At 31.7% G+C, this 25,132-nt stretch overlaps 4 protein-coding genes across 9 annotated transcripts in view; 3 read left to right on the forward strand and 1 right to left on the reverse strand.

Annotated features, from left to right (window-relative positions):
• Positions 1-736: 736 nt before the first annotated feature.
• LOC119607471 (katanin p60 ATPase-containing subunit A-like 1) lies at positions 737-7,756 on the reverse strand. 3 transcript variants are annotated; one of them, XM_037961400.1, is made up of 7 exons: positions 7,548-7,756; positions 6,416-6,637; positions 5,144-5,367; positions 4,701-5,056; positions 4,499-4,620; positions 1,476-2,032; positions 737-1,413 (listed from the first exon to the last, which is right to left on the reverse strand). In XM_037961400.1, the coding sequence occupies exons 1-7, from the start codon at positions 7,557-7,559 to the stop codon at positions 1,215-1,217; spliced, it is 1,692 nt and encodes a 563-aa protein (XP_037817328.1). In that variant the 5' UTR covers positions 7,560-7,756; the 3' UTR covers positions 737-1,214. The 3 variants fall into 3 exon arrangements, with proteins under 3 accessions (XP_037817328.1, XP_037817327.1, XP_037817329.1); XM_037961399.1 differs by lacking the exon at positions 7,548-7,756 and adding an exon at positions 7,256-7,499; XM_037961401.1 differs by lacking the exon at positions 7,548-7,756 and adding an exon at positions 7,095-7,113.
• Positions 7,757-8,649: 893 nt separating this feature from the next.
• LOC119607464 (guanylate kinase-like) lies at positions 8,650-25,010 on the forward strand. Of its 3 annotated transcripts, none has more exons than XM_037961386.1 (3): positions 8,650-8,804; positions 8,871-9,038; positions 24,138-25,010. In XM_037961386.1, exon 3 carries the CDS (start codon positions 24,172-24,174, stop codon positions 24,781-24,783), a length of 612 nt encoding a protein of 203 aa, XP_037817314.1. In that variant the 5' UTR covers positions 8,650-8,804; positions 8,871-9,038; positions 24,138-24,171; the 3' UTR covers positions 24,784-25,010. The 3 variants fall into 3 exon arrangements, with proteins under 3 accessions (XP_037817314.1, XP_037817313.1, XP_037817312.1); XM_037961385.1 differs by having other exon boundaries at positions 8,747-8,804; positions 8,887-9,038; positions 24,159-25,010; XM_037961384.1 differs by lacking the exon at positions 8,650-8,804 and having other exon boundaries at positions 8,888-9,038; positions 23,987-24,982.
• The window catches only part of LOC119607462 (dihydropyrimidinase-like), a 61,971-nt gene continuing 45,707 nt past the window's right edge, over positions 8,869-25,132 (forward strand). The window contains exon 1 of one of the 2 annotated variants that reach the window (XM_037961381.1): positions 8,869-9,038. The gene's annotated coding sequence lies outside the window, so the exon portion shown is untranslated. Of the gene's footprint in view, positions 9,039-16,512; positions 16,586-25,132 lie in introns of those variants that run through there. The other variant, XM_037961383.1, reaches the window with a different exon arrangement.
• Positions 8,887-25,132, forward strand: part of LOC119607465 (guanylate kinase-like) — a 36,579-nt gene continuing 20,333 nt past the window's right edge. Inside the window, exon 1 of the mRNA XM_037961387.1 lies at positions 8,887-9,038. The gene's annotated coding sequence lies outside the window, so the exon portion shown is untranslated. The remainder of the gene's footprint in view (positions 9,039-25,132) is intronic.

The following is a 25,132-nucleotide window of genomic DNA, read 5'->3' on the forward strand; positions in this document are numbered from 1 at the left end:
TATAGTCCAGTCTATAATCTACTCTATAATCTAGTCTATAGTGTAGTCTATAAACTAGTCTATATTCTATGGCAGTCTACATACATTCCTCTAAAAATATCCTTAAAAAACATACAACTTCATTTTAGTATTTATTTTTTTTTTATATTTTTATTTAAAATTTTTTGTTATTAAATATAATTTTGTATGTATAAGTAAGTATGTTTACCATATAAACTTAAATAAAAACTAATAAAGAAACTAAATGAGAAAGAAAAACGTATTAAGAAAAACGTAAGCAAAATAAAAAATACTTTATTATTAAAAAGTGAAAAAGAGCAAAAACAATGAAAGTAAGAACAATGATGAAGAAAAAGTGTTTTAATTAACAAATACAAACGTGTATAATAAAAAAAGAGTATGTATATAAGAGAATTAAATAATAAAAAACAAGAGAAACGAGTTAATAGAATTCGAACGATAGTTGTTGCTGTTCTTAGTAGTTTACTTGGTTGTTGTTGTAATTGATTACGATACTATGATACTAATGATGACGAATAATTCTAATGAATTGATTTGTTTAATTAATGTGAGTATCTATGTGTGTGTATATGATAAATACATAAAAAAAGTTTACCATGTAGTAGTTATTGTTGTAATTGTAGTTATAGAGAAGTAATTATTAATTTACTTAATGAAGGTTGATTTATTTGTTTTATATTTTTACTCTTATAATTAGAATTTGTTAGTCTTTTTTTAGGTTTTATAACTTTATTAAATTGCATTTTAGTTGCAATTGAATCTGGGTGTAGGTGTGTATTTGCAGTGTATCTTTTCTATTGATTTTGCAAGGATTTGTGTGTGTGTGTGTGTTCAGGAATAGGAGATGTAGCAGTTTGTTTGCTGTTTAAAATTAAATAATCACTTTGTGAAAATGCGTTGTTGTTTGTTTAACAATTGATGTGTATTTATTTCCCCATTTCGGCAGGAGTATTTGTAAGTGTGTCTGTGTGTGTGTATTAGCTTGGCTAAATTTTTCACAAAATAATTTTCCAAATGTTTGCAAATATTTCGCTGCTTGTTTTTCTTTACTTTAAACTTTTTCTTCAATTTTAATTATATTACAACAGCATGCGGCGCTTAGTGTTGTTAAAACAACTGCTTCCGCTGCTGACTATGCTGTCGTTAGTGTTAGTGTTGTTGTTATTATTGTTATTGTTATAAAGATGAGGCCATCATGATGAACCAAATTCAGCCATCCATTTTTCATATTTATCTAAATCAGCTTGCGAAACACTTTTATTGCAACGACTTATGGCCTCGCTAAAATCTTGATTTGATACTGGCAAATCCACCTCCTCCTTAGCCAGCTGACGTATCTCTTCCGGTGTTAATCCCGCAATTCTACGACGCATGGACATCATACTAGCATCCCTATAAAACAAATCCATTATTAATAACAACAATTCATGTACCTTTTAAATTATAAACCATACCTGCACACATTAGTTATATCTGCACCCGAATAACCCTCTAGTTTTTTAGCAATATCTCCTAAATCTACACTATCATCCACTTTAACTTCTCTTAAATTAATTTTCAGCAATGCCTCTCTTCCCTCATCGGACGGCAGCGGTATATAGATACGTTTCTCTAAACGACGTCTTAATGCCTCATCGATATCCCAAGGAAAATTGGTGGCCGCCAATACCATTACAACTTTATTAGCTTCTTCACTGCCTACACCATCCATTTGTACCAGTAATTCTGATTTGACACGTCGCGAAGCTTCATGTTCGGATTCCGAACCACGCCGTGAACATAAAGAATCGATTTCATCGATAAATATTGTACTGGGCGCATAGAATCTTGCCATTTCAAAGAGTAAACGTACCATTTTCTCCGATTCTCCACGATACTTTGAGGTGAGTGTGGACGAGGACACATTAAAAAAAGTGGTACAACATTCGGTAGCCACAGCCTTGGCTAACATTGTTTTACCAGTACCGGGTGGTCCAACCATAAGAACACCCTTCCATGGCCGACGGATGCCCTGTAAAAAAAGAAATGTTTATGATATTTATATAAAAGAAGATCTTCCTTGCAAAAAATCGATATTTTTAAAAGAAAAAGAATTATGTGTTAATATATGAATCAGTCTTGGATCATAACAGCATTAACAGCAGCCTAAGTCTTAGATTCCTTGTGTGATTTGTTAAAAGACTTTGCAGATTCATTGTAGCGGCACGAGATCTTCTGGTAGTTCAATAAATACAGACTTACTGTCAAGTAGAGATGAATGAGATTTGTTTTGATACATTCTTTCCATTTTGCAAAAAGAAAAAACCATCAAAGATGAGTTAGCTTTACTGAAGACTTCCTCCAAATTCTCTTGATTTGACTGCATTTATTCAGTGACTCGCCAAATAGGAGCCGACAGCCAGACCAAATCTGAAGCATTACTCGAGGACAATCCACAACGCCAATGATGGAATTCGGCAACAGAACATAAAGACGGATTTGATAGACCGAAGATAGATCTTCATCAAAAAGCATCGTTCATTACTTCCAGGGGATAATACTCTGAACTTTATCAATAACCTCAGTTAAAAAAGGGTTGTATACGTAAGTATACAACCGTATTCCTTCTATATTCCTTGTTCTTTAATAAAGGCGTAATGGACCCTGTGATTCTCTTTAATAAAGAACAAGGAATACGGAAGAGTAAGAGAGAAAAAGATGAGAAGAGTGAAGGTCCCTCCCATATAGGACAATGACAGTGGATATGGAAAGTAAATCTATATTGTCTGTTACCTGTATAACCAACCTTTTCCCCTGGTGAAACATAGAAACATATTCTACGATGAATATAGAATCTTTTACCTTTTCTCAACTAATCATACAACTCCGCTCATTTTATAGAGAAAAACATCCATCAGCTAGGGATAAGCGGGTGAGATATCCCACTCTTGTAATGTGAACTCATTCCGAACATTTAGTCACATACAGTCACTCCTCAGAGGAGCTCACCCCACATCAATATTTAAAAAAAAAAAATATTATTTTCTCGTGATTTGGGTCTCAATCAGAACCACCACGTGTACGCAAAAGGACCCTCCTTTAACTGGCAGAATACAAAGTCCGAAACAAAGAACTGCAGGTCGCTGGTTTCCGTAATATCAGATAGTTTAGGCTCTTAAACAAACGAATACACCAGTTTATAGTCACGGCGGATCGCTTTACCACCGGATTGCAACTATGACCAGCGAAGCCGTCAGCAACACTCTTTACCACCTGGATGAAGGAAGTAAATTAACCCTTGGCGTCGTGGTCAATGGAGCTCAAATTCCGACCGTGCAATAGATCAGTTTTCTTACATGGCACCTTTGAACGACATTTATAGAGGCGCCATCAATTCCGCGGCCATAGGGTAACGCATGAATGTCGTACTTGGAGGTTACCCACCGCCCATGGCAGACACAGAAGAAAACAACAGTAGTTCTGGTACAACAAAAAACTGGATGGAGCAACAGGCTTAATATCTACTGGACAAGGTCCCCACGATACCCAGCATATATTCAACTGATCAGCTAACACTACTTCTTTTTGTTCAATGGATTTATGGACACATACAGTTGAAGTAGCACAATTTTAAGGCTTGGACATAGACGTGGAACCCACCAACTAGATTATTGTATAGTTTTAACTGTTACAACAACAACTACCGGATTACAATAACACCCAAGACGATGATAGGATTCACCAATGTAACGGAGAAAGTTGTGGGTAGTGGTAGTTTAGTTAGTTTATATGTCTTTCTATGAAATCCTTATCTTATTACTATTTTAGTACGTTTCTTAATCATCCATGACTTCATTTTAAATTAAACAATTAACTCATCGCTTTAATTTATCAAAGAATGACAAATACATCAAATAAGTCCAAGGAAAACGTATGGAACCATTAAAATAAGATAATACTATGTCGAAATACTCATTGCAATTAAGATATGAGGGCTTTAAATAGCTGCAGCGAATGTATTACGCCATTTATTATGGAATATAGATAAAGAAAAATCGGATGGAAAATAAATATTGCAGAAATTACAAATGCAATGACAAACCTATAATATTAACCTTTACCTTACATTATAAAGCTTGAACTAGGGAGGCAATTAAAAATTGAAATGATAAAAATGCATACGAATAACAATTGTTTTAACTGCAATCGTACAAATAATCTTAAAATTAAACAAAATAAAATTGTAAACAAAATAAATATAATTACGTATATGTACTAATTTTAGTATGGCATTATTGGCGGCCATAAATTAATCGTGACGTTAACAAACGTGATTGCATTTAGCAGGTTTTGTTTTAAACAAAACATTTAAGAATATTAATAAGCTAACAGATAATGATGAATAAGTTTATTTTAACAAATAAATGGAAACAATAAAAAAAACGAAAGTAGTTATTAAAGCAAAAACAAGAAATCTAGATATGTTTAACAAACTCACCTTAAAATAATCAGGCATTAACATGGGCAATACAACAGCTTCTTCTAGCAAACGTTTAGCATCATGTAAATCGGCAATATCATTCCAACGTATTTTAGGATTACGTTGTAAAATATCGCGTTCTATAGTTAAAATCAAAAATAAATAGTTAATCTGAATTGAATTTATAAAAAATATATATATATTGTTTATGTTCATTTACCTAAAATATCAACCAATTCTGCTTCAATATGATTATTAGGTTGAAATTTCTTTTCTTCTTTATCATCTTGATCGGGTGACTCTTCATCTCTGGCTTCATCATTATCTTTATTTGAATTGTTATCATCTTTATTGTTGGAAGCATTATTATTACTCGATGATGATGATGCTGCTGCTGATTTACGTTGATTTGCATTTGATGTACGTGAATTTGTTGATCGTGCTGAGGATGATGTTGCTGTTGTGGATTTCTTATTAAAACCATTACTAGAGGCACTATTACGTGTAGGAATTGTGCTTTTTGTGGGTATGGATTTTTTACCAGTCACATTGCGATTACGATTTGGAATAGCGGGTCTACAATGGGGGGTGATTATTAGTAAGAAACATATAAATATGCATAATAATTTTAATTGATCATTTTTGTGTTTTTTGTGAACATACTTTTCTGGTCTTGGTGGTCCCCAGACATCAGGATCCTTGGGTGGAGGTGTCCATATATCAGGATCGGGACGAAACCACGATGAAGGATCTTTAGTTTCTGTTTCACTGGTTTGTGTTCTTAATTTCGAAGCAAACTGTGAACTCTGTAAATCCAAAGTCATCTCAGATAAGGTTCGTTGAATTTCCTTAATTTGAGAATATTCCTTGGTGATTTGCTGTTTAACCTAAAAGAGAAATACGTATTGAAATTAGGGATAAGGGACAATAGTATTAATACTGATAGACTTGTAAATAGTCAATTGCCAGTCATATACTAGACCACAGAATAACCAAGTGACTAGAAAGTAGTCTAGTCAATAGATTAGTGATAAGAATAGTCTTTGGAGTAAGTTAACAGACTATTGCAAATCCCAAGATTATTCAATAGAAAAGTGCATAGACTGAACAATATTCTAGTCAATAGACTTGTCTAATGTGTTCTTCATAGATTAGACTATTCCCCAAACAGATGGACACACCTGTCAATAAACTAACACTAATCATAGGCCAATATAAATTCTAGTCTTTAGACTAGTCAATAGTCTATAGACTAGTAATAGTCTATAGACTAGTCAAGTCTAGTCTATAGACTAGTCAATAGTCTAGTTTATAGACTAGTCAATAGTCTAGTCTATAGACTAGTCAATAGTCTAGTCTATAGACTAGTCAATAGTCTAGTCTATAGACTAGTGAATAGTCTGGTCTACAGACTAGTCAATAGTCTAGTCTATGGACTAGTCAATAGTGTAGTCTATAGACTTGTCAATAGTCTAGTCCAAAGACTAGTCAATAGTCTAGTCAATAGTCTAGTCTATAGACTAGTCAATATTCTAGTCTATAGACTAGTCAATATTCTAGTCTATAGACTAATCATAGTCGAGGAAATAGACTTATGTAGTCTACAGACTAGTTAATGGTCTAGTCTATAGACTAGTCAATAGTCTAGTCTATAGACTAGTCAATAGTCTAGTCTTTAGACTAGTCAATATTCTAGACAATAGTCTAGCCTATAGACTAGTCAATAGTCTAGTCTATAGGCTAGTCAATATTCTAGTCTATAGACTAGTCAATAGTCTAGTCTATAGACTAGTCAATATTCTAGACTAGTCAATAGTCTAGTCTATAGTTAGTCAATAGATTAATCTATAGATAACTCCATATTCGAGAAAATATACTTATCTAAAGTCCATTCAAAGGACTTGCCCAGTTTAATATCAAACAATAAAAACTTACCATAGTCCATTTTCCTTTTCTAAGCGGATCATTGGTTGAGGAAATCATGCGTGCCAATAGACCCTGTAAGCCTTCATAGTATATAGAGGCCGAGTCATAATTACCGGTCAAAGCCATATCTCTGGCCAACTTGGCATTCTCACATATTTCCGCTATTGAAGTCTTGGACATCACGGTCATTCCTACACAAGATTTTGTTTTTTGCTTGCCACCTCTCAATAACTGAAAAGAAAATAAAAAACAAACAAAAGATATATTTTAGATTTGACACTTTGTGTAATAAAATTTAAGAGAACACAAACAAAAGTAAAATGAGATCAACAAGAAAAGAGCAGCGGCAGCAGCACAAGTGGAGTAAAAGTTTGATAAACGAAAGCTGGAAGTGGAGACGTCATAAAAGGTTTTTGTATACTATTTTGTCGAAGAAAAAACTCACAAAAATTAGAAAAAGAAACCCACAAAACTCTAGTAAAATTGCAATAAAATGGAAAGTGTTATAAAGTAAATGTTTTTAAATAGAAAAATAAAAACAAAATCAGGCCATTGTTTCTAAACATATACCGAGTGAATAATTTTACAGTTTTTTTGCTAGTTTTGTTTATAACAATTTGTAGTTTTTAGTTCTGCCCAAAAAGGCATTATGACCTTGTTTTTTATAAAAAATAAATATGATTATTACTTTTGTTACTATTGTAGTTGTCGTTTTATTTTAACTGTTTGACACACACACAGATTGCATGTTTTTTTATATTTCTACTTCACAACTTGTCTTGGCCAAAGTTAAATTAAGCCAAGTTGTCTTGCCTCAGCTATCAATCTAACATTTAACTAACTACCTACCTGTGTGGTCATCATTTTTCGTTTGTTTTTAAACTACTTTTGTTGGTTTTTACTAAATCCTTTACATTAACAGTTAATTTACATGCAATATTTTACATTTTAAATTTATTTTTTAATTTTTTTTCCAACTATTCGGCAATTGGTTATCTTGTCGTCACCTCTTTTTCTATTTCTACTTATTTTTTTGCTGTTCAACCTTTTTTATCTCACGCACTTCGACAATTTCCTTTCTTCGCGTAGAAAATTTACATTTTTTCTTTAGTCTGATGTTTTATTTTTTTTATGAACTTACGGTTATTGACATTAGTGTTGTAATTTTATTTTCACTCTTTGCTGTAGTAAATTTATTTGTTGTTTTTGTGTTTAATTATAAAGTTTTTGTTTATATTTTCTTAGAAATCAATTAATTTATTAAAATTTTAAACGGGTGTTGCTGCATTTCTCACAAACTACTTTTTTTCTATTTCCCTTTGACACTTATTCTTATTGTCAAAGATGGAATGAGGGAAGAAGCAAACGATGTGATGACATTTTAGTTTTTTAATGATGTGTATGTAATCGATAAGTTAGAGGTGAGACATTTTTTGATAATTATATTTGGTTTTATTTTTTTCTATTTTGCCTTCTCCTCCCGGCCAGTGGAATTATTTAATTCGCGCTCTGAATTATTGTTGTTGTACAGCTTGTGCAATTCGCAGTTGAAATTTTGTATAGCAAATATTACATGGTTGGGAATTGGATTTTGAATTTCGTATAAGAGCATTATAAACCGAAGCAATTATTCGTCATTTACGCTCTCATTCGTCATTCAATCCCCAATTTCAGCTGTGAATTACACAAGCTGTTCTTAGTGTATTTTCATTTAACAAGTAACAGGCTGTAGATTGTAACGCGTCTGCCACGAAAAGATCAGCAACTTTCAACGCTGCAACTGATCAGGGTTGTAGTTTGTTTTGTGTAGAATAAAAATAAACTAAAATGAAATAAATTTCACCAACAATGAAAGAAAAATATTAAAAAAGATCAAAATGACCCGAGGTGTACAACATGCAGCTTTTTTTCTTTGAATTACCTACGAATTACGGACAAATTAGTGTTATCGCTAATTTTTATAGATTATTTATCACAAATTAATAATAAAATAAACAGTAAATATATTACTTAATTTGTTAAAATAAAGTAACACGCGTATATTTGTATCATACAAACACATGTATTCCAAAAAATAATGAATGGAAAAGAAACAAAATGGTGATGAACTGTCAAAATTATTTACGAATGAGCCGCTGAAACGGGTTAATTGGCTATCATCATTCAGAGGCCGAATTAAGTAATTCAACTGCTCGTGTGATCTTGGTATTACTGTTACCGGATTTGAGCCCAATACAAAAACTCAACTTGTTACACTGTGCGCTAATATATCGATTAACCTTACACCAATCTCTAATTGTCAAACTGCCATCCCTAAATTAACCAACACATTGCGACAAATGTCAAACAAAATAACAAAAACAACAAATTTACTAATTGGATTGGAGTTTTTTTTAAGGTACTGTTGCTAAAATCTACCACCTACTGCCACTCAGCCATATCTTTCTGCATTGGTAACTTTTAGTTATTAACAATTTTAGATTCAAGGACAATTTAAGGACCAGACAACTCGTTGGCGAAGTTCTTAAGTAAATAGAAATTAACAGACCACCTGAGCAGTCACCAGTTGTTCCGCACTTTGAATTAGGGCAAATTACTACCCCCATCCAAACAACATTTATAACCAAATAAGGTAATACACATTTTTTCTAACATATCCATTTATTTATGTTGTATTTATTTATGTACTTAATTGTTTTTGGTGAAAAAGGATTCATTTTAAAATGCAACAAATTTGAAATAAAATAACTTGTAAATTATTAATAAATTGTGGAATTATAATCACGAGATGAGATATGGAATACTTTTGCAAGATAAAATAAATATTTTTTTTTGGTAAAAGATACCGACATATAAAACTTTATAATGGTATTAATTAATTAAAAAAATAGGTACACATTCGGTTAATTTTAAACGTTATATTTTGAAACATAACAGATTTTAATTTTAAATTAAGTATTGATTTATTTCAAACTTTACGAGCATCAATAAAACTGTTTATTTAAAAGACTATAATTATTAAATAAAAAATACAAAGAAAATCATATAGAGATTTTGTATAGTTTTTACGTAAAAGCTCTGGTCTAATATTGCAAATCTATCTAATTCCAAGAGTAATAAGAATATAGCCGTTGACGGCTTTATCGATAAGCAATTCACAGATGCCAGAAATGGCGAAACTAAGTTCACTGCTGCTAAACCCGAATACATTATCTTTAAATCAATCGTTATTTCTGATGTTATCTCAATGCAGTTGTTAAAGATGCTCACGATGCACCATTATAGCTTCTAAGAATTTAAACTTTATAACTATTCAGACGTCCTCAATCATCAGCAGTCAACGCACTATTGCTGAAGCTCTGTATTTATACTTAGTTTTTGATACGATCGATTATGTCACGCTGATAAACAACTTCTTGAACTACATTTTTAATGAAGTGAAAAGCTGGATTACAAACAATGTTTGCAGCAGATGTCGGAATTGCAACTACCGAAAGTTAGAAATGGCCATGACAGATATTCTTCAACATATATCTTCTCTTCTTTTTGAACCTCAATAAGCAGTTTCCATAGTGTTGTATGCAGGTGATAGTAAAATATTCTCATCTGACAAAATTAGTGACGACACAATGGCAAAAATATCTCAATAACTGGTTATCTTCGTTGACCATTTTCAGTTATCAACTTCAAAATCAACTATGTCACTTTTCACTTCACGGATTATGTATATATTGAACATTATATATCCCAACGAGTTTAAGGGTAGTCTTCGAAACCCTCATTATTTTCATTGCTTACGCCCCCTATAGTCTAGTCTATTGTCTAGACTAGACTATAGACTAGACAATAGACTAGACTATAGGCTCTAGTCTAGTCTATAGTCTAGTCTACAGTCTAGTCTACAGTCTAGTCTATAGTCTAGTCTACAGTCTAGTCTATAGTCTAGTCTACAGTCTAGTCTACAGTCTAGTCTATAGTCTAGTCTATAGTCTAGTTTATAGTCTAGTCTATAGTCTAGTCTATAGTCTAGTCTATAGTCTAGTCTATAGTCTAGTCTATAGTCTAGTCTATAGTCTAGTCTATAGTCTAGTCTATAGTCTAGTCTATAGTCTAGTCTATAGTCTAGTCTATAGTCTAGTCTATAGTCTAGTCTATAGTCTAGTCTATAGTCTAGTCTATAGTCTAGTCTATAGTCTAGTCTATAGTCTAGTCTATAGTCTAGTCTATAGTCTAGTCTATAGTCTAGTCTATAGTCTAGTCTATAGTCTAGTCTAGTCTATAGTCTAGTCTATAGTCTAGTCTATAGTCTAGTCTATAGTCTAGTCTATAGTCTAGTCTATAGTCTAGTCTATATTAGTCTATTCTTCTATAGTCTAGTCTATAGTCTAGTCTATAGTCTAGTCTATAGTCTAGTCTATAGTCTAGTCTATAGTCTAGTCTATAGTCTAGTCTATAGTCTAGTCTATAGTCTAGTCTATAGTCTAGTCTATAGTCTAGTCTATAGTCTAGTCTATATTCTAGTCTATAGTCTAGTCTATAGTCTAGTCTATAGTCTAGTCTATAGTCTAGTCTATAGTCTAGTCTATAGTCTAGTCTATAGTCTAGTCTATAGTCTAGTCTATAGTCTAGTCTATAGTCTAGTCTATAGTCTAGTCTATAGTCTAGTCTAGTCTATAGTCTAGTCTATAGTCTAGTCTATAGTCTAGTCTATAGTCTAGTCTAGTCTATAGTCTAGTCTATAGTCTAGTCTATAGTCTAGTCTATAGTCTAGTCTAGTCTAGTCTATAGTCTAGTCTATAGTCTTGTCTAGTCTATAGTCTAGTCTATAGTCTAGTCATAGTCTAGTCTATAGTCTAGTCTATAGTCTAGTCTATAGTCTAGTCTATAGTCTAGTCTATAGTCTAGTCTATAGTCTAGTCTATAGTCTAGTCTATAGTCTAGTCTATAGTCTAGTCTATAGTCTAGTCTATAGTCTAGTCTATAGTCTAGTCTATAGTCTAGTCTATAGTCTAGTCTATAGTCTAGTCTATAGTCTAGTCTATAGTCTAGTCTATAGTCTAGTCTATAGTCTAGTCTATAGTCTAGTCTATAGTCTAGTCTATAGTCTAGTCTATAGTCTAGTCTATAGTCTAGTCTATAGTCTAGTCTATAGTCTAGTCTATAGTCTAGTCTATAGTCTAGTCTATAGTCTAGTCTATAGTCTAGTCTATAGTCTAGTCTATAGTCTAGTCTATAGTCTAGTCTATAGTCTAGTCTATAGTCTAGTCTATAGTCTAGTCTATAGTCTAGTCTATAGTCTAGTCTATAGTCTAGTCTATAGTCTAGTCTATAGTCTAGTCTATAGTCTAGTCTATAGTCTAGTCTATAGTCTAGTCTATAGTCTAGTCTATAGTCTAGTCTATAGTCTAGTCTATAGTCTAGTCTATAGTCTAGTCTATAGTCTAGTCTATAGTCTAGCCTATAGTCTAGTTTATAGTCTAGTCTATAGTCTAGTCTATAGTCTAGTCTATAGTCTAGTCTATAGTCTATTCTATAGTCTATTCTATAGTCTAGTCTATAGTCTAGTCTATAGTCTATTCTATAGTCTAGTCTATAGTCTAGTCTATAGTCTATTCTAGTCTAGTCTATAGTCTAGTCTATAGTCTATTCTATAGTCTAGTCTATAGTCTAGTCTATAGTCTATTCTATAGTCTAGTCTATAGTCTAGTCTATAGTCTAGTCTATAGTCTAGTCTATAGTCTAGTCTATAGTCTAGTCTATAGTCTAGTCTATAGTCTAGTCTATAGTCTAGTCTATAGTCTAGTCTATAGTCTAGTCTATAGTCTAGTCTATAGTCTAGTCTATAGTCTAGTCTAGTCTAGTCTATAGTCTAGTCTATAGTCTAGTCTATAGTCTAGCCTATAGTATAGTCTATAGTCTAGTCTATAGTCTAGTCTATAGTCTAGTCTCTAGTCTAGTCTATCGTCTAGTCTATAGTTTGTCTCTAGTCTAGTCTAGTCTAGTCTATAGTCTAGTCTATAGTCTAGTCTATAGTCTAGTCTATAGTCTAGTCTATAGTCTGTCTATAGTCTAGTCTATAGTCTAGTCTATAGTCTAGTCTATAGTCTAGTCTATAGTCTAGTCTATAGTTCTAGTCTATAGTCTAGTCTTATAGTCTAGTCTATAGTCTAGTCTATAGTCTAGTCTATAGTCTAGTCTCTAGTCTAGTCTATAGTCTAGTCTATAGTCTAGTCTATAGTCTAGTCTATAGTCTAGTCTATAGTCTAGTCTATAGTTCTAGTCTATGTATAGTCTAGTCTATGTCTAGTCTCTAGTCTAGTCTATAGTCTAGTCTATAGTCTAGTCTATAGTCTAGTCTATAGTCTAGTCTATCTGTTCTAGTCTATAGTCTAGTCTATAGTCTAGTTATAGTCTAGTCTATAGTCTAGTTATAGTCTAGTCTAAGTCTAGTCTTAGTCTAGTCCTATGTCTAGTCTATAGTCTAGTCTATAGTTAGTCTATAGTCTAGTCTATAGTCTCGTACTATATTCTAGTCTATAGTCTAGTCTATAGTCTAGTCTATAGTCTAGTCTATAGTCTAGTCTATAGTCTAGTCTATAGTCTAGGTCTATAGTCAGCTATAGTCTAGTCTATAGTCTAGTCTATAGTCTAGTCTAGGTCTAGTCTATAGTCTAGTCTATAGTCTAGTCTATAGTCTAGTCTATAGTCTAGTCTATAGTCTAGTCTATAGTCTAGTCTATAGTCTAGTCTATAGTCTATCTATAGTCTAGTCTATAGTCTAGTTCTATAGTCTAGTCTATAGTCTAGTCTATAGTCTAGTCTATAGTCTAGTCTATAGTCTAGTCTATTAGTCTAGTCTATAGTCTAGTCTATAGTCTAGTAGTCCTAGCCCTATAGTCTAGTCTATAGTCTAGTCTATAGTCTAGTCTATAGTCTAGTCTATAGTCTAGTCTATGTCTTTCTATAGTCTAGTCTATAGTCTGTCTATAGTCTAGTCTATAGTCTAGTCTATAGTCTAGTCTATAGTCCTATTCTATTCTATAGTCTAGTCTATAGTCTAGTCTATAGTCTATTCTATAGTCTAGTCTATAGTCTAGTCTATAGTCTATTCTATAGTCTAGTCTATAGTCTAGTCTATAGTCTAGTCTATAGTCTAGTCTATAGTCTAGTCTATAGTCTAGTCTATAGTCTAGTCTATAGTCTAGTCTATAGTCTAGTCTATAGTTAGTCTATAGTCTAGTCTATAGTCTAGTCTATAGTCTAGTCTATAGTCTAGTCTATAGTCTAGTCTATAGTCTAGTCTAGTCTAGTCTATAGTCTAGTCTATAGTCTAGTCTATAGTCTAGTCTATAGTCTAGTCTATAGTCTAGTCTATAGTCTAGTCTAGAGTCTAGTCTATTGTCTAGTCTTGTCTAGTCTAGTCTATAGTCTAGTCTATAGTCTAGTCTATAGTCTAGTCTAGTCTAGTCTATAGTCTAGTCTATAGTCTAGTCTATAGTCTAGTCTATAGTCTAGTCTATAGTCTAGTCTATAGTCTAGTCTATAGTCTAGTCTATAGTCTAGTCTATAGTCTAGTCTATAGTCTAGTCTATAGTCTAGTCTATAGTCTAGTCTATAGTCTAGTCTATAGTCTATTCTATAGTCTAGTCTATAGTCTAGTCTATAGTCTATTCTATAGTCTAGTCTATAGTCTAGTCTATAGTCTAGTCTATAGTCTAGTCTATAGTCTATAGTCTAGTCTATAGTCTAGTCTATAGTCTAGTCTATAGTCTATAGTCTAGTCTATAGTCTAGTCTATAGTCTAGTCTATAGTCTAGTCTATAGTCTAGTCTATAGTCTAGTCTATAGTCTAGTCTATAGTCTAGTCTATAGTCTAGTCTATAGTCTAGTCTATAGTCTAGTCTATAGTCTAGTCTATAGTCTAGTCTATAGTCTAGTCTATAGTCTAGTCTATAGTCTAGTCTATAGTCTAGTCTATAGTCTAGTCTATAGTCTAGTCTATAGTCTAGTCTATAGTCTAGTCTATAGTCTAGTCTATAGTCTAGTCTATAGTCTAGTCTATAGTCTAGTCTAGAGTCTAGTCTATAGTCTAGTCTATAGTCTAGTCTATAGTCTAGTCTATAGTCTAGTCTATAGTCTAGTCTATAGTCTAGTCTATAGTCTAGTCTATAGTCTAGTCTATAGTCTAGTCTATAGTCTATTCTATAGTCTAGTCTATAGTCTAGTCTATAGTCTATTCTATAGTCTAGTCTATAGTCTAGTCTATAGTCTAGTCTATAGTCTAGTCTATAGTCTATAGTCTAGTCTATAGTCTAGTCTATAGTCTAGATAGTCTATAGTCTAGTCTATAGTCTAGTCTATAGTCTAGTCTATAGTCTAGTCTATAGTCTAGTCTATAGTCTAGTCTATAGTCTAGTCTATAGTCTAGTTATAGTCTAGTCTATAGTCTAGTCTATAGTCTAGTCTATAGTCTAGTCTATAGTCTAGTCTATAGTCTAGTCTATAGTCTAGTCTATAGTCTAGTCTATAGTCTAGTCTATAGTCTAGTCTATAGTCTAGTCTATAGTCTAGTCTATAGTCTAGTCTATAGTCTAGTCTATAGTCTAGTCTATAGTCTAGTCTATAGTCTAGTCTAGAGTCTAGTCTATAGTCTAGTCTATAGTCTAGTCTATAGTCTAGTCTAGTCTAGTCTATAGTCTAGTCTATAGTCTAGTCTATAGTCTAGTCTATAGTCTAGTCTATAGTCTAGTCTATTGTCTAGTCTAGTCTATAGTCTAGTCTATAGTCTAGTCTATAGTCTAGTCTATAGTCTAGTCTATAGTCTAGTCTATAGTCTAGTCTATAGTCTAGTCTATAGTCTAGTCTATAGTCTAGTCTATAGTCTAGTCTATAGTCTAGTCTATAGTCTAGTCTATAGTCTAGTCTATAGTCTAGTCTATAGTCTAGTCTATAGTCTAGTCTATAGACTAGTCTATAGTCTAGTCTATAGTCTAGTCTATAGTCTAGTCTATAGTCTAGTCTATAGTCTAGTCTATAGTCTAGTCTATAGTCTAGTCTATAGTCTAGTCTATAGTCTAGTCTATAGTCTAGTCTATAGTCTAGTCTATAGTCTAGTCTATAGTCTAGTCTATAGTCTAGTCTATAGTCTAGTCTATGGGCTAGTCTATAGTCTAGTCTATGGGCTAGTCTAAAGTAGTCTATAGTTTAGATTATGTATATAGACTAGTCATAGTCTAGTCTGTGGACGAGTCATAGTCTGTTGTGTAATCTGTAGTCTAGTCTATAGTCGACGTTATAATCTAGTCTGCAGTCTCTAATTTTGTCTAACCTAGTCTGTAGTCTTGTCTATTTTGGTTAGTCTATTACTGTTATCAGGCAGTTAAAGCACAAAATTATCATATCTATTAAAAAGTCCACAATAGATAAAAAAAACCATAAACTGGCCACCCCAATTTCTATTTAAAACATACACTTTAAATCTGGCAATGCTACAAATTGCAATTGCGAAGAGAAAAATCTAATAAGAGAAAATGTTTCCCTATTAAAAAGAGCGAAATTTACACATATTCTTATGGTGATTTTCACTAGAGCAAACAATTGTGTAGATACTTTTTCATTCAGTACTTTTCACTGAAGCGCATCCAAAATATTTCTTTTATTAAAAAAAGCACACAAACAAACAGAATTTAGTGTGAATTTTCTTTTCCTGCCACCTTCGGTGAGTGTGTTAGCAAAAGCTTAAAAACAGTCTAGTGACGGACGTGGTTGTGTATAGTACGTTTAAATTCAGCTGTTTATTGAAAAAGTTTGTTAAACGAAATTTAAAAAAAGCAGAAGGGTGAAATAATAAAATTATATTTAAAACTAGAGAACTGCAAGTAGGAAAAAAGAAAAATCACAACTTTTCTTTTATCTTACAAACGAATCTGTGTTATAACGAAGGGTGGTGGTGTGAACAAAAAATAAAAGCTTGTGTGAGGAAAAATATTGTATCTATTGGATTTTTCATTTATCGAGAATAATACGTAGAAATAATAAAAAAATATATAACTAAAGAGAATCTTTAAAAAGAAAGAAATAATAAAAGATTTTTGATTATATAGAAAAAAAATTCAAAACACGTTGAGCTTAACAATCAATAAATATTGAATTCAGTACAACTAAATAAGAAGAAAAAAAGGTATGTAAGATTTATATTTGGCATTATATGCCTTAAGGGGTTTAACACATTTTTGATATTTTATAGATAATAGATTTTCCGGCGATTTTTTTTTAACATATTCTAGTACCACGCCTTTTATGTTTGTAACGATATTTAGTTAAACAGCCATGGGTACTAAACCCCTTAAAACGTTTGAAATATTTGTCTATATCTATAGGTTTGAGTATGTGTGTGTATATGCGTGTATGTATACTTGCATTTAACGATTAAGGCTATAACATTACCGTTATTTTTCTGTTTAGTTTGCTTTTGAAATTCAAAAGCCACATTTTCTAAGTACGTATCGGTAAACACCATCCTTATATGGCTGTTAGTTAAATCATTAGCAATTTAAGCTTATTTTTAATACTTTATTTATAGACTTAACTTGAAAAAGAAATATTTGTGGCTTAAACAGTATTGAACTGGGCTCAAATACCATCTCCTAACAACAACCATATTGTGTTGTATCAAGGCATACCTTGCTTATATTGCCTTTAAATCTATGGTAACAAATTTTCTTTTTGGTATTTTGTTTCGTCTCTTTCTTAAAGTGGTTATGTGTGTGTGTATGTTTTTGGGTTGTATTGCTGCACCACCACATATCGATTTTCCTTGGGTGTTTGTCATCAAAGGCAATATTATGCGTTTTCTTTACATATCTGGTTTACACACAATTTTCTTTTTTTTGTAGTTGTTGTTACATACTTTAAGCCTTATTTAACTTTAGTTTATTTAATTAGTTTTCATGTTTTCATTTTTTCTTTTTAACTCATAAATGCGTCTCGCATTTCAGTGATTTTCCCTTAATAGGTGCTGTTGGTGTGGCAACCACCAAGCAAGCAAAAAAAGAAAGTTTTTCTTTTTAAGTTTCTTATTTTTGCTCATTCGTCTTGCTCTTTTAAGTTCATTACCAAATCACCTATTTTAATTAGACATGAAATATTTTTGTTGTTTTTAGCCAACTTTATAGTTGTCTGTCTATACATATATCGCTGGCTTTTTCTGTTGGCCATTATTTGTTATGACGGCTTTTGCCGGTTGTTACAACATTTTCAAAACAAACTTAAAACTAACTGCGCTGTTATACAAATATACAATGTTGGTTTTAATGTTTGTCTATTTTTCTGAAAGTGTATAGATGTGTTTAATGGCATATGTGTAAAGGTATGAAATCTTTGGGAAAACGTTTCTTTAAATTTAAGTTTAATCTGTACATTTTTTGTTGTTGCTGATCCCTTGTGATTTTAGTACATATACATCTAAAACTTTGCCCTATGGCCTAGCGGTTTCCTTCCCTGGTTTGTCCTCAGGTCAAATCATTCCATGAAAAGGCTGAGGATACATTTGACACTACCAGTTTATAGTCCCGGCAGACTAGAAGTATTGGCAGCTCACCTCTTTCCCCCCGGATTGCAATAACACCAAGATGAAAAGATCATTAAGTTATCATATCCCTGTGGGCTACCAGTTTCCGTGGTACCATATTAAAAGACTTCCTGGTTTGTCCTCAGGTCAAAGCATTCCAATGTAAGGCTGAGGATACATTTGGCACCACCAGTTTATAGTCCCGGCTCACCTTTTCCACCCCTTGGATTGCAATAACACTAAGATGGGAAGATCATTATGGTATCCTGCCCTGGGGGAAGAAGGAAGTGAATCGGAATATATTACAAAGCACTCCTTTATCAGATTATTTGATATCAATAGAATCCTTGACCTCCTTCAGACGACTACCTACCTGTCAAATCACTCGAAGGAATGGCTGAGGATACATTTGACACCACCGGTTTATAGTACCGACAGACTAGAAGTATTGTTAGCGCATTTCTTCCGCCGGATTGTAATAATACCAAGATGGGAAGGTTATATGGGTAACATGTCCCCGTGAGGGGAAGAAGAAAGTAAATCGGAATATATATTATGAAAATTGTACACTCCTTTACCAGATTCTTTGGTGTGAATAGAACCCTCGACTACAACCTAAAGGTCAAATCATCCCAAGTAGTTCCAGTCTAGTATTGGTAGTGCACCTCTTTTCCCCCCGGTTTGCAATAACACCAAGATGGGAAGATCATTAAGGTAACATGTCCCGGAGAGGGGAAGAAAGAAGTAAATTATATAAGAAGGAATATATTACGAAAATTGTGCACTATTTTACTCGATTCTTTGAAGCTAAGAGAACCCACGACCTCCTTCAGATTACTACCTATCGGAGGCATATTGTCCTTTCTTTTAAGTGAAATGTTTTTTTCTAAACAATCTAAATTATCATTTGTTTTCATTTAATAAATTCCGATTACTCCAAATCGAACTTTAAAAGGTTCAGTAAAAACGACCTCTAACGACCGTTAAGAGTCGAAGTTCAACGACCAAGCAATACCGATTTTACACGTCTCATTGCTACAAGAACAACCTTGACCTTTATACATACATATTTTGCCACCGATTATACAAATCGAAGATTAGTGTTCATTGAACCTTTAGAGCAGATGAGAGACCTCCTAATACCTAGAATTTTTAGTAAAAATATTGTTTGAAATCTAACGGTTCATGTGTGTTTACATTACAGGGAAACTTTCCCAGATAAAAGTCGTTTTTTTAACTTTATCTGAGGAGTTTCTAAGAGCACGGTATTGTAGTAGGACCAAATTCTTCGATGACATCTTACGCGTAGTTAAGAAAACCTTGGTTTGCCCCTTCGGTAGTATATTTATTCGCATAAGTAATCTTCTTTATTTTTTGTAGGGGTGCATGGATTTAAAAGGCAAAAACCGGTTCCAGTGCTTAACTTCTAGATATTTTGAATGTTGATTACTAAACTCTACGGGCTGCTAGGATCAACTCCGATACTTAACGATCAATGTGGTTTTTAGAAACTTCTTATTATGAACATCGCAGATCTCTTATTTAAAATCCGTCTCAGCATCTTGGCCTACCGGTTATAGAGGAGGCTTTAGTCTTATATATAATGTATAACTCTTTTATTATAGAAGATATATACTGCTGGACTGCTCCAGTTGTCCGAAATACATATCAGATGTAAAAGATAGCTACATTTCAATTGATATGGAACTCCAGCTGTCTGAAACATTTGATAGCCGTAGCATTGCAGGGTTTGTACTTAATTACGTTCACAATTATCCACTTGAATTGTTAACTCTGGGTAAAAAATTTAGATATTTTCCAAAAGAATTACAACAGTTTTCTACTGCGAAAGTAAGTCTGATGAGAGTTGAGTTGGCAACCCAATTGTGGTAAAAAAATTATACATTTAACACGTAGGAGTTCCATGAAAACTCTTTAGAGGTATTTTTAGAACGACAATAATGTTCTGAGTAATGACTTCCAGAAGTAGTGGCGTCAACACTAGTTCCAAGCTTGTTGTTTAAGAAGGTCTTTGCACTTGTTCTAGAACAAGCAAGCGCAGAAAGATAGTCGCTAAGAAAATGTTATTGTACTGGTGAGAAAACACTTTTTTACACTCTTGTAGTGAGTTTGTTTACGATCGGGTTGTGTACGTGTGAATTGCTGCAAATCTTCGTAATTTGAACAATATGAATGCGCAACGCTGTTCTTTAACTAGTTTTTTAGGAAATTTTCTAAAAGTTTACCTAATATAGCATTAAATCCTTTTTAAGATTTAATACCTTAACATTTCTGTTTGTAATTCAATCGATATTTTCCAAAATATAACAAAGTTTGCAAGATTTTACTTTTCTAGACCTGATGTCTCAGCATTTTGTGCGTGTTTATATTTAACTAAATTATTTATTTGCCAGCAACAAATTTTATTTATAAAAGTAATAAAATAGTTTTATATATACTTTTTTTTATTTATTTAAACATGTCTCTGCAATACTCGACATGATAAAATCTAAGCATACAATGTGGAAACATTTTATAAATTTTCTATTTAAATACAATATTTTAAATATGAATGGGTTTAATTTTGGACTCAATAAATCCACTTATTGGTGAGTCTAGAGTTAACAGTTTAAACTTTTGATTTCATAAAAATTACGATTAAAGCTTTAAATAATGTCAACTTATTTTACCGTAACAAATTAAAACTATTTAAGTATTAATTTCAAATTATCTTCTTTCCCAATCATTTGATCTTATTGAGTGTCGTCTTACTTTCGCCTTTAGTATAACAATAATAAATCTTGTATATTATTCAATTAAACTTATTAATTGCTTTGATCATTATTACTTACCGTTAAAGCAGATAACTACTAGCGTTAGTGTTTTTGAAAATTATATATTATATATTAATTATTAATTTTAAACAAACCGCTTCTTTATACTTTTTGTATTATTTTTTCGCGATCATTGTTTCGTTAACTAATTGAGGTTAATGTTAGGGTTTTTTTCTCTTAGTTTCATAATACTCTACCGTGATTACAAGAATTAATTCTATTTAATTTAAATGTTTTTGTTGTTGTTTATAATTTAACTTCATTTCACTCTTTTAGTTTTCGTGGGAATTTTCGTAAAACTTTTCTTTAAGTTTTCTGTATAACAATTACAAAATTTTACCACGTTCTACTTTTAGGATAATAAATATTTAATAAATAATGATTTTAAAGGTGAAATATATACGTACATGTGTCATGGAATTATATTCAGTTATATAGTAAGTTTAGGAATTAGTAGAACTAACAATAAATCCCTTAAAACTTGATATAAAAGCATCCGCTTTTAAAGTTGATAATAAGCTCTCTTTGCCGATGCCTGCTTTATACCTGTTACCATCAAAGAGTTATGATTGAACTCTCTGTACGGTTTTTTCTGTACACATGTGTTAGATTTGGGTTGTCTGAAAGCCAGATATTAAGAGAGCTCTTTGCCGATATCTGCTCTAGCCACGACATTTGACATTTACATTATTTTGATTATTAGTTAAACAATTGTTTGTTAATTCAAATCAAAACTAATCTCATTTAAACATAAATATTTATGCTTTATTTACAGACATATTTTATAATTAAAATTTCACTTACTGCAGTGTTCTAAAACAAGTATTTTTCCCAAAATTATATTTTAACATTATTTTTGTATTTATTACAGACAAATAAAACTCCAAAATTATATTTTTGGTTTTATTTGTTACAGACATTTTTATGACACTACCAAAAATGGCGCTGTTGATTCCGTAAATGGAAAATTTATTAGCCTGTTGTTTGCCAAAACACAATTTATTGTGCTTGTTTAAATTATATATAAGGATTTAAAGGTTTTTTATTGCTAACTAAGGGCTCACACTCTAACTCTTATATTCTGGTATTATTTCGTAAAATGTTTCTGTAATTAATGCCGTCATGTTGAATAATTTTAACCCTTTTCGACTTTTTTTGGATTTTTTTTACACAACTATAAAGTTTTAAGTTTGTTTCTAGTTTAATTAAGTTTAAAATTTTTACAAAAATTATAAAATGGCGTGAACATTTTGAAAAAAGTGAAAACTTTTTAAGATATCTTCGTAAAATAGTTTTATTGTTTACTAGTTGGAACTGACTCGAGTTAAAATAGATAGAATATATATGTAGGTAGATAGATAGATAGATAGATTAGATAGATAGATAGATAGATAGATAGATAGATAGATAGATAGATAGATAGATAGATAGATAGATAGATAGATAGATTAGATAGATAGATAGATAGATAGATAGATAGATAGATAGATAGATAGATAGATAGATAGATAGATAGATAGATTAGATAGATAGATAGATAGATAGATAGATAGATAGATAGATAGATAGATAGATAGATAGTAGATACATACATAAATAAGCAAATAGGGACCGATTCGCAAAAAAAATCGTTGAATATTTACATAAAATATCGAGGGACTATATTCAATAGTCTCTATCTAAAATAATACAAGTTTTCAGGAGAGCAAAAAAACTGCTTATTTCGCTAGTTCGTGAAGATTTTTTAATTTTTTCTTTTACAATATATTTTTACGACCATATTCTAAACCTTTATATAAAAAGAATTTAATTTTTGCATTATTTACAAAATTATTCACAAATTTATATCAGATAGAGCTTATTTTTCTACGAAAATGTTCATTCAACCAACAGATAGAGAGTTTTTCATGGAAACATAAAATTTTTATTTGAATTAAAATCAATAAATATTATATTTTATACAATTTAATGGAGGAAAAGAAACCAAATTGTTGAAAAAGCAACAGATTATAATGTTTTGGTCCAAATCAATATTATATGGTTAAACACGACAATAAAATTGATTTAATTAGTATCATAATGAGCGATATCTCAAAACTATTAGACCGAATTTAAATATTTTGACGGATTTGTGTTCAGCATGTCCAAATTATTAAGAAGACTTGTTTTGCAACAGAAAATTATCCAAAGGGATCGAGTTTGAAGCAATTTTTGGATAAGATAGAGAGTTTTGCATTCAGAATTTTTCTTTTTTTTAAGATAGAGAAATTTAAGAAATGCTATAAAATTGCCAAAAAATATTTTTTTTCTTTGAAATTTATATCACTGATGCGCGATAGTTTGCTGAATATTTGCCATCAAAATCTCATTTTCATAAAAATGACAGATAGCGACTATTGAATATAGTCCCTCGATATTAAAATGTAATACCAAAATTTCAATATATAAATGTTTAGAAGTGAATTGTGAAGATTCAAGTCAATTCTGAAGGCGGGCTTTGTGTGGATGCTATGGAAACCGATCATTAGAGAATAACCAATTTCATCCTTGAGGCAAAAAAGTACATGTAACATTTTATTGAATTTAGCTTGAAATTTCTACCTGTACCTTGTAATCGAGATATGTCCGGCTGGCTGGTCGCTTGATTTAATGAGTTTAATGAGATTATAGAAAAATGTTAATGGAAGAATTACTGAATAAACTTTTTTATTATTTTTTTCAGTTTCTCGATATAGTGATACTTCCAATTTTTTATAGTTTATTATAATTGAAATCCAAATTTTTATAATTTCTAGTATCAAAACAAATTTTGTTGCATTTAAAAACAATATTTTTATTTTAAATATTTTATCAATTGTTTTCATTTCATAAATTATTGGCTTTTAATTTCATCACTTGCTTCTTATAATTTTGGTTATAATTAGTGCTGGTAAAATACTAAGCAATGGTTACAATTACTATTCGATTGTTTTATGAAAAAAGTATAAATATGACTTATTTGACAGGATCCAAGATTTCAAGACTTTTTTGTTTTCATTTTAAACATCATGTCAAAATTTGTTAGAATGTTCGAATTGATTCAAAATTACCAGCACTATATAGTCAAAACTTAATAATCGTATCTGCAGCACTACAACTAGAAATATGTTTCTGTCTCTTTTTCTCTCTTTTTTCTAGTACGTAGTTGCACCATTATATTAATTGCAACAACTGTCACATCAACAACAATATAAATAAGCAACACCATTAACCCTCCCAAAAAATAAAAAAAACTCAAATAATCTCACTTTATTCACCAGTTTAACGTATAACTTTTAATCATGATTAGCGTTCTTTTTATTGCCAATAGACTATTTAGCAGTATGGTTAAACAGGGACCCAGACCAGTGGTTGTGTGTGGACCTTCGGGTTCTGGTAAAAGTACTCTGCTGAATAGACTATTCGCAGAATTTCCCAATACTTTCGGTTTTAGTGTATCGCATACCACGCGTAAACCTCGACCCGGAGAGGAGGATGGTGTTCACTATAACTTTGTCAGCCGTGAGGAAATGGAAAAAGCTGTGGCCAATGATGAATTTATAGAATCGGCTACGTTTGGTGGCAACATGTATGGCACTAGTAAGGAGGCTGTACGTAAGGTACAAAATGCCGGTAAAGTTTGTATTTTAGATATTGAACCCCAAGGTGTGGAGCAGGTGAAGAAGACCAATTTAAATCCCATACTAATCTATAATAATCCACCATCTGTGGAGGCTTTGGAACAACGTTTACGTAAACGTGGCACCGAAACCGAGGAATCTTTAAAGAAACGTTTAGATGCTGCCGCTTCTGAGATTGCTTATGGTCTGACACCCGGTAATTTCCAGAAAATTATCCATAACATTGACATTGATCAGGCCTACGAAGAGTTTCGTGAATTTATTGTAGCCGAATTGAAGGCTCAAGAAGCTGCTGGCATTACTATTACCTGGTAATGTCTTAAAATAGACCTAGACCCATTAGAACCTCTGCATTTTCGCAATGGTATTTTAAGTTTAAAGATATTTTAAACTTTAGTAAAATCATTGTTGATGTTCAACGTATAATATTTTGCGTGTGTGACTAGAATTTAAAGAAAAAGTTTTTATTTAAATTTAAGTCAATTACTATTTATTTCGTGATTTTTTTAATTTTTTTAAATAAAAATTTATGTATTTCTTTGAAAATAATTGGTATTAAAAGAAATACATAAATTTTTATTTAAAAAAATTAAAAATCACGAAATAATAGTAATTGACTTAAATTTAAATAAAATTTTCTTTAAATTCTAGTCACACCGCAAAA

The sequence above is a fragment of the Lucilia sericata genome, unplaced genomic scaffold, assembly GCF_015586225.1.
Source record: "Lucilia sericata isolate MDLA Ls3-8-SP2 unplaced genomic scaffold, ASM1558622v1 Contig000697F_arrow, whole genome shotgun sequence".
Lineage (NCBI taxonomy): Eukaryota > Metazoa > Arthropoda > Insecta > Diptera > Calliphoridae > Lucilia > Lucilia sericata.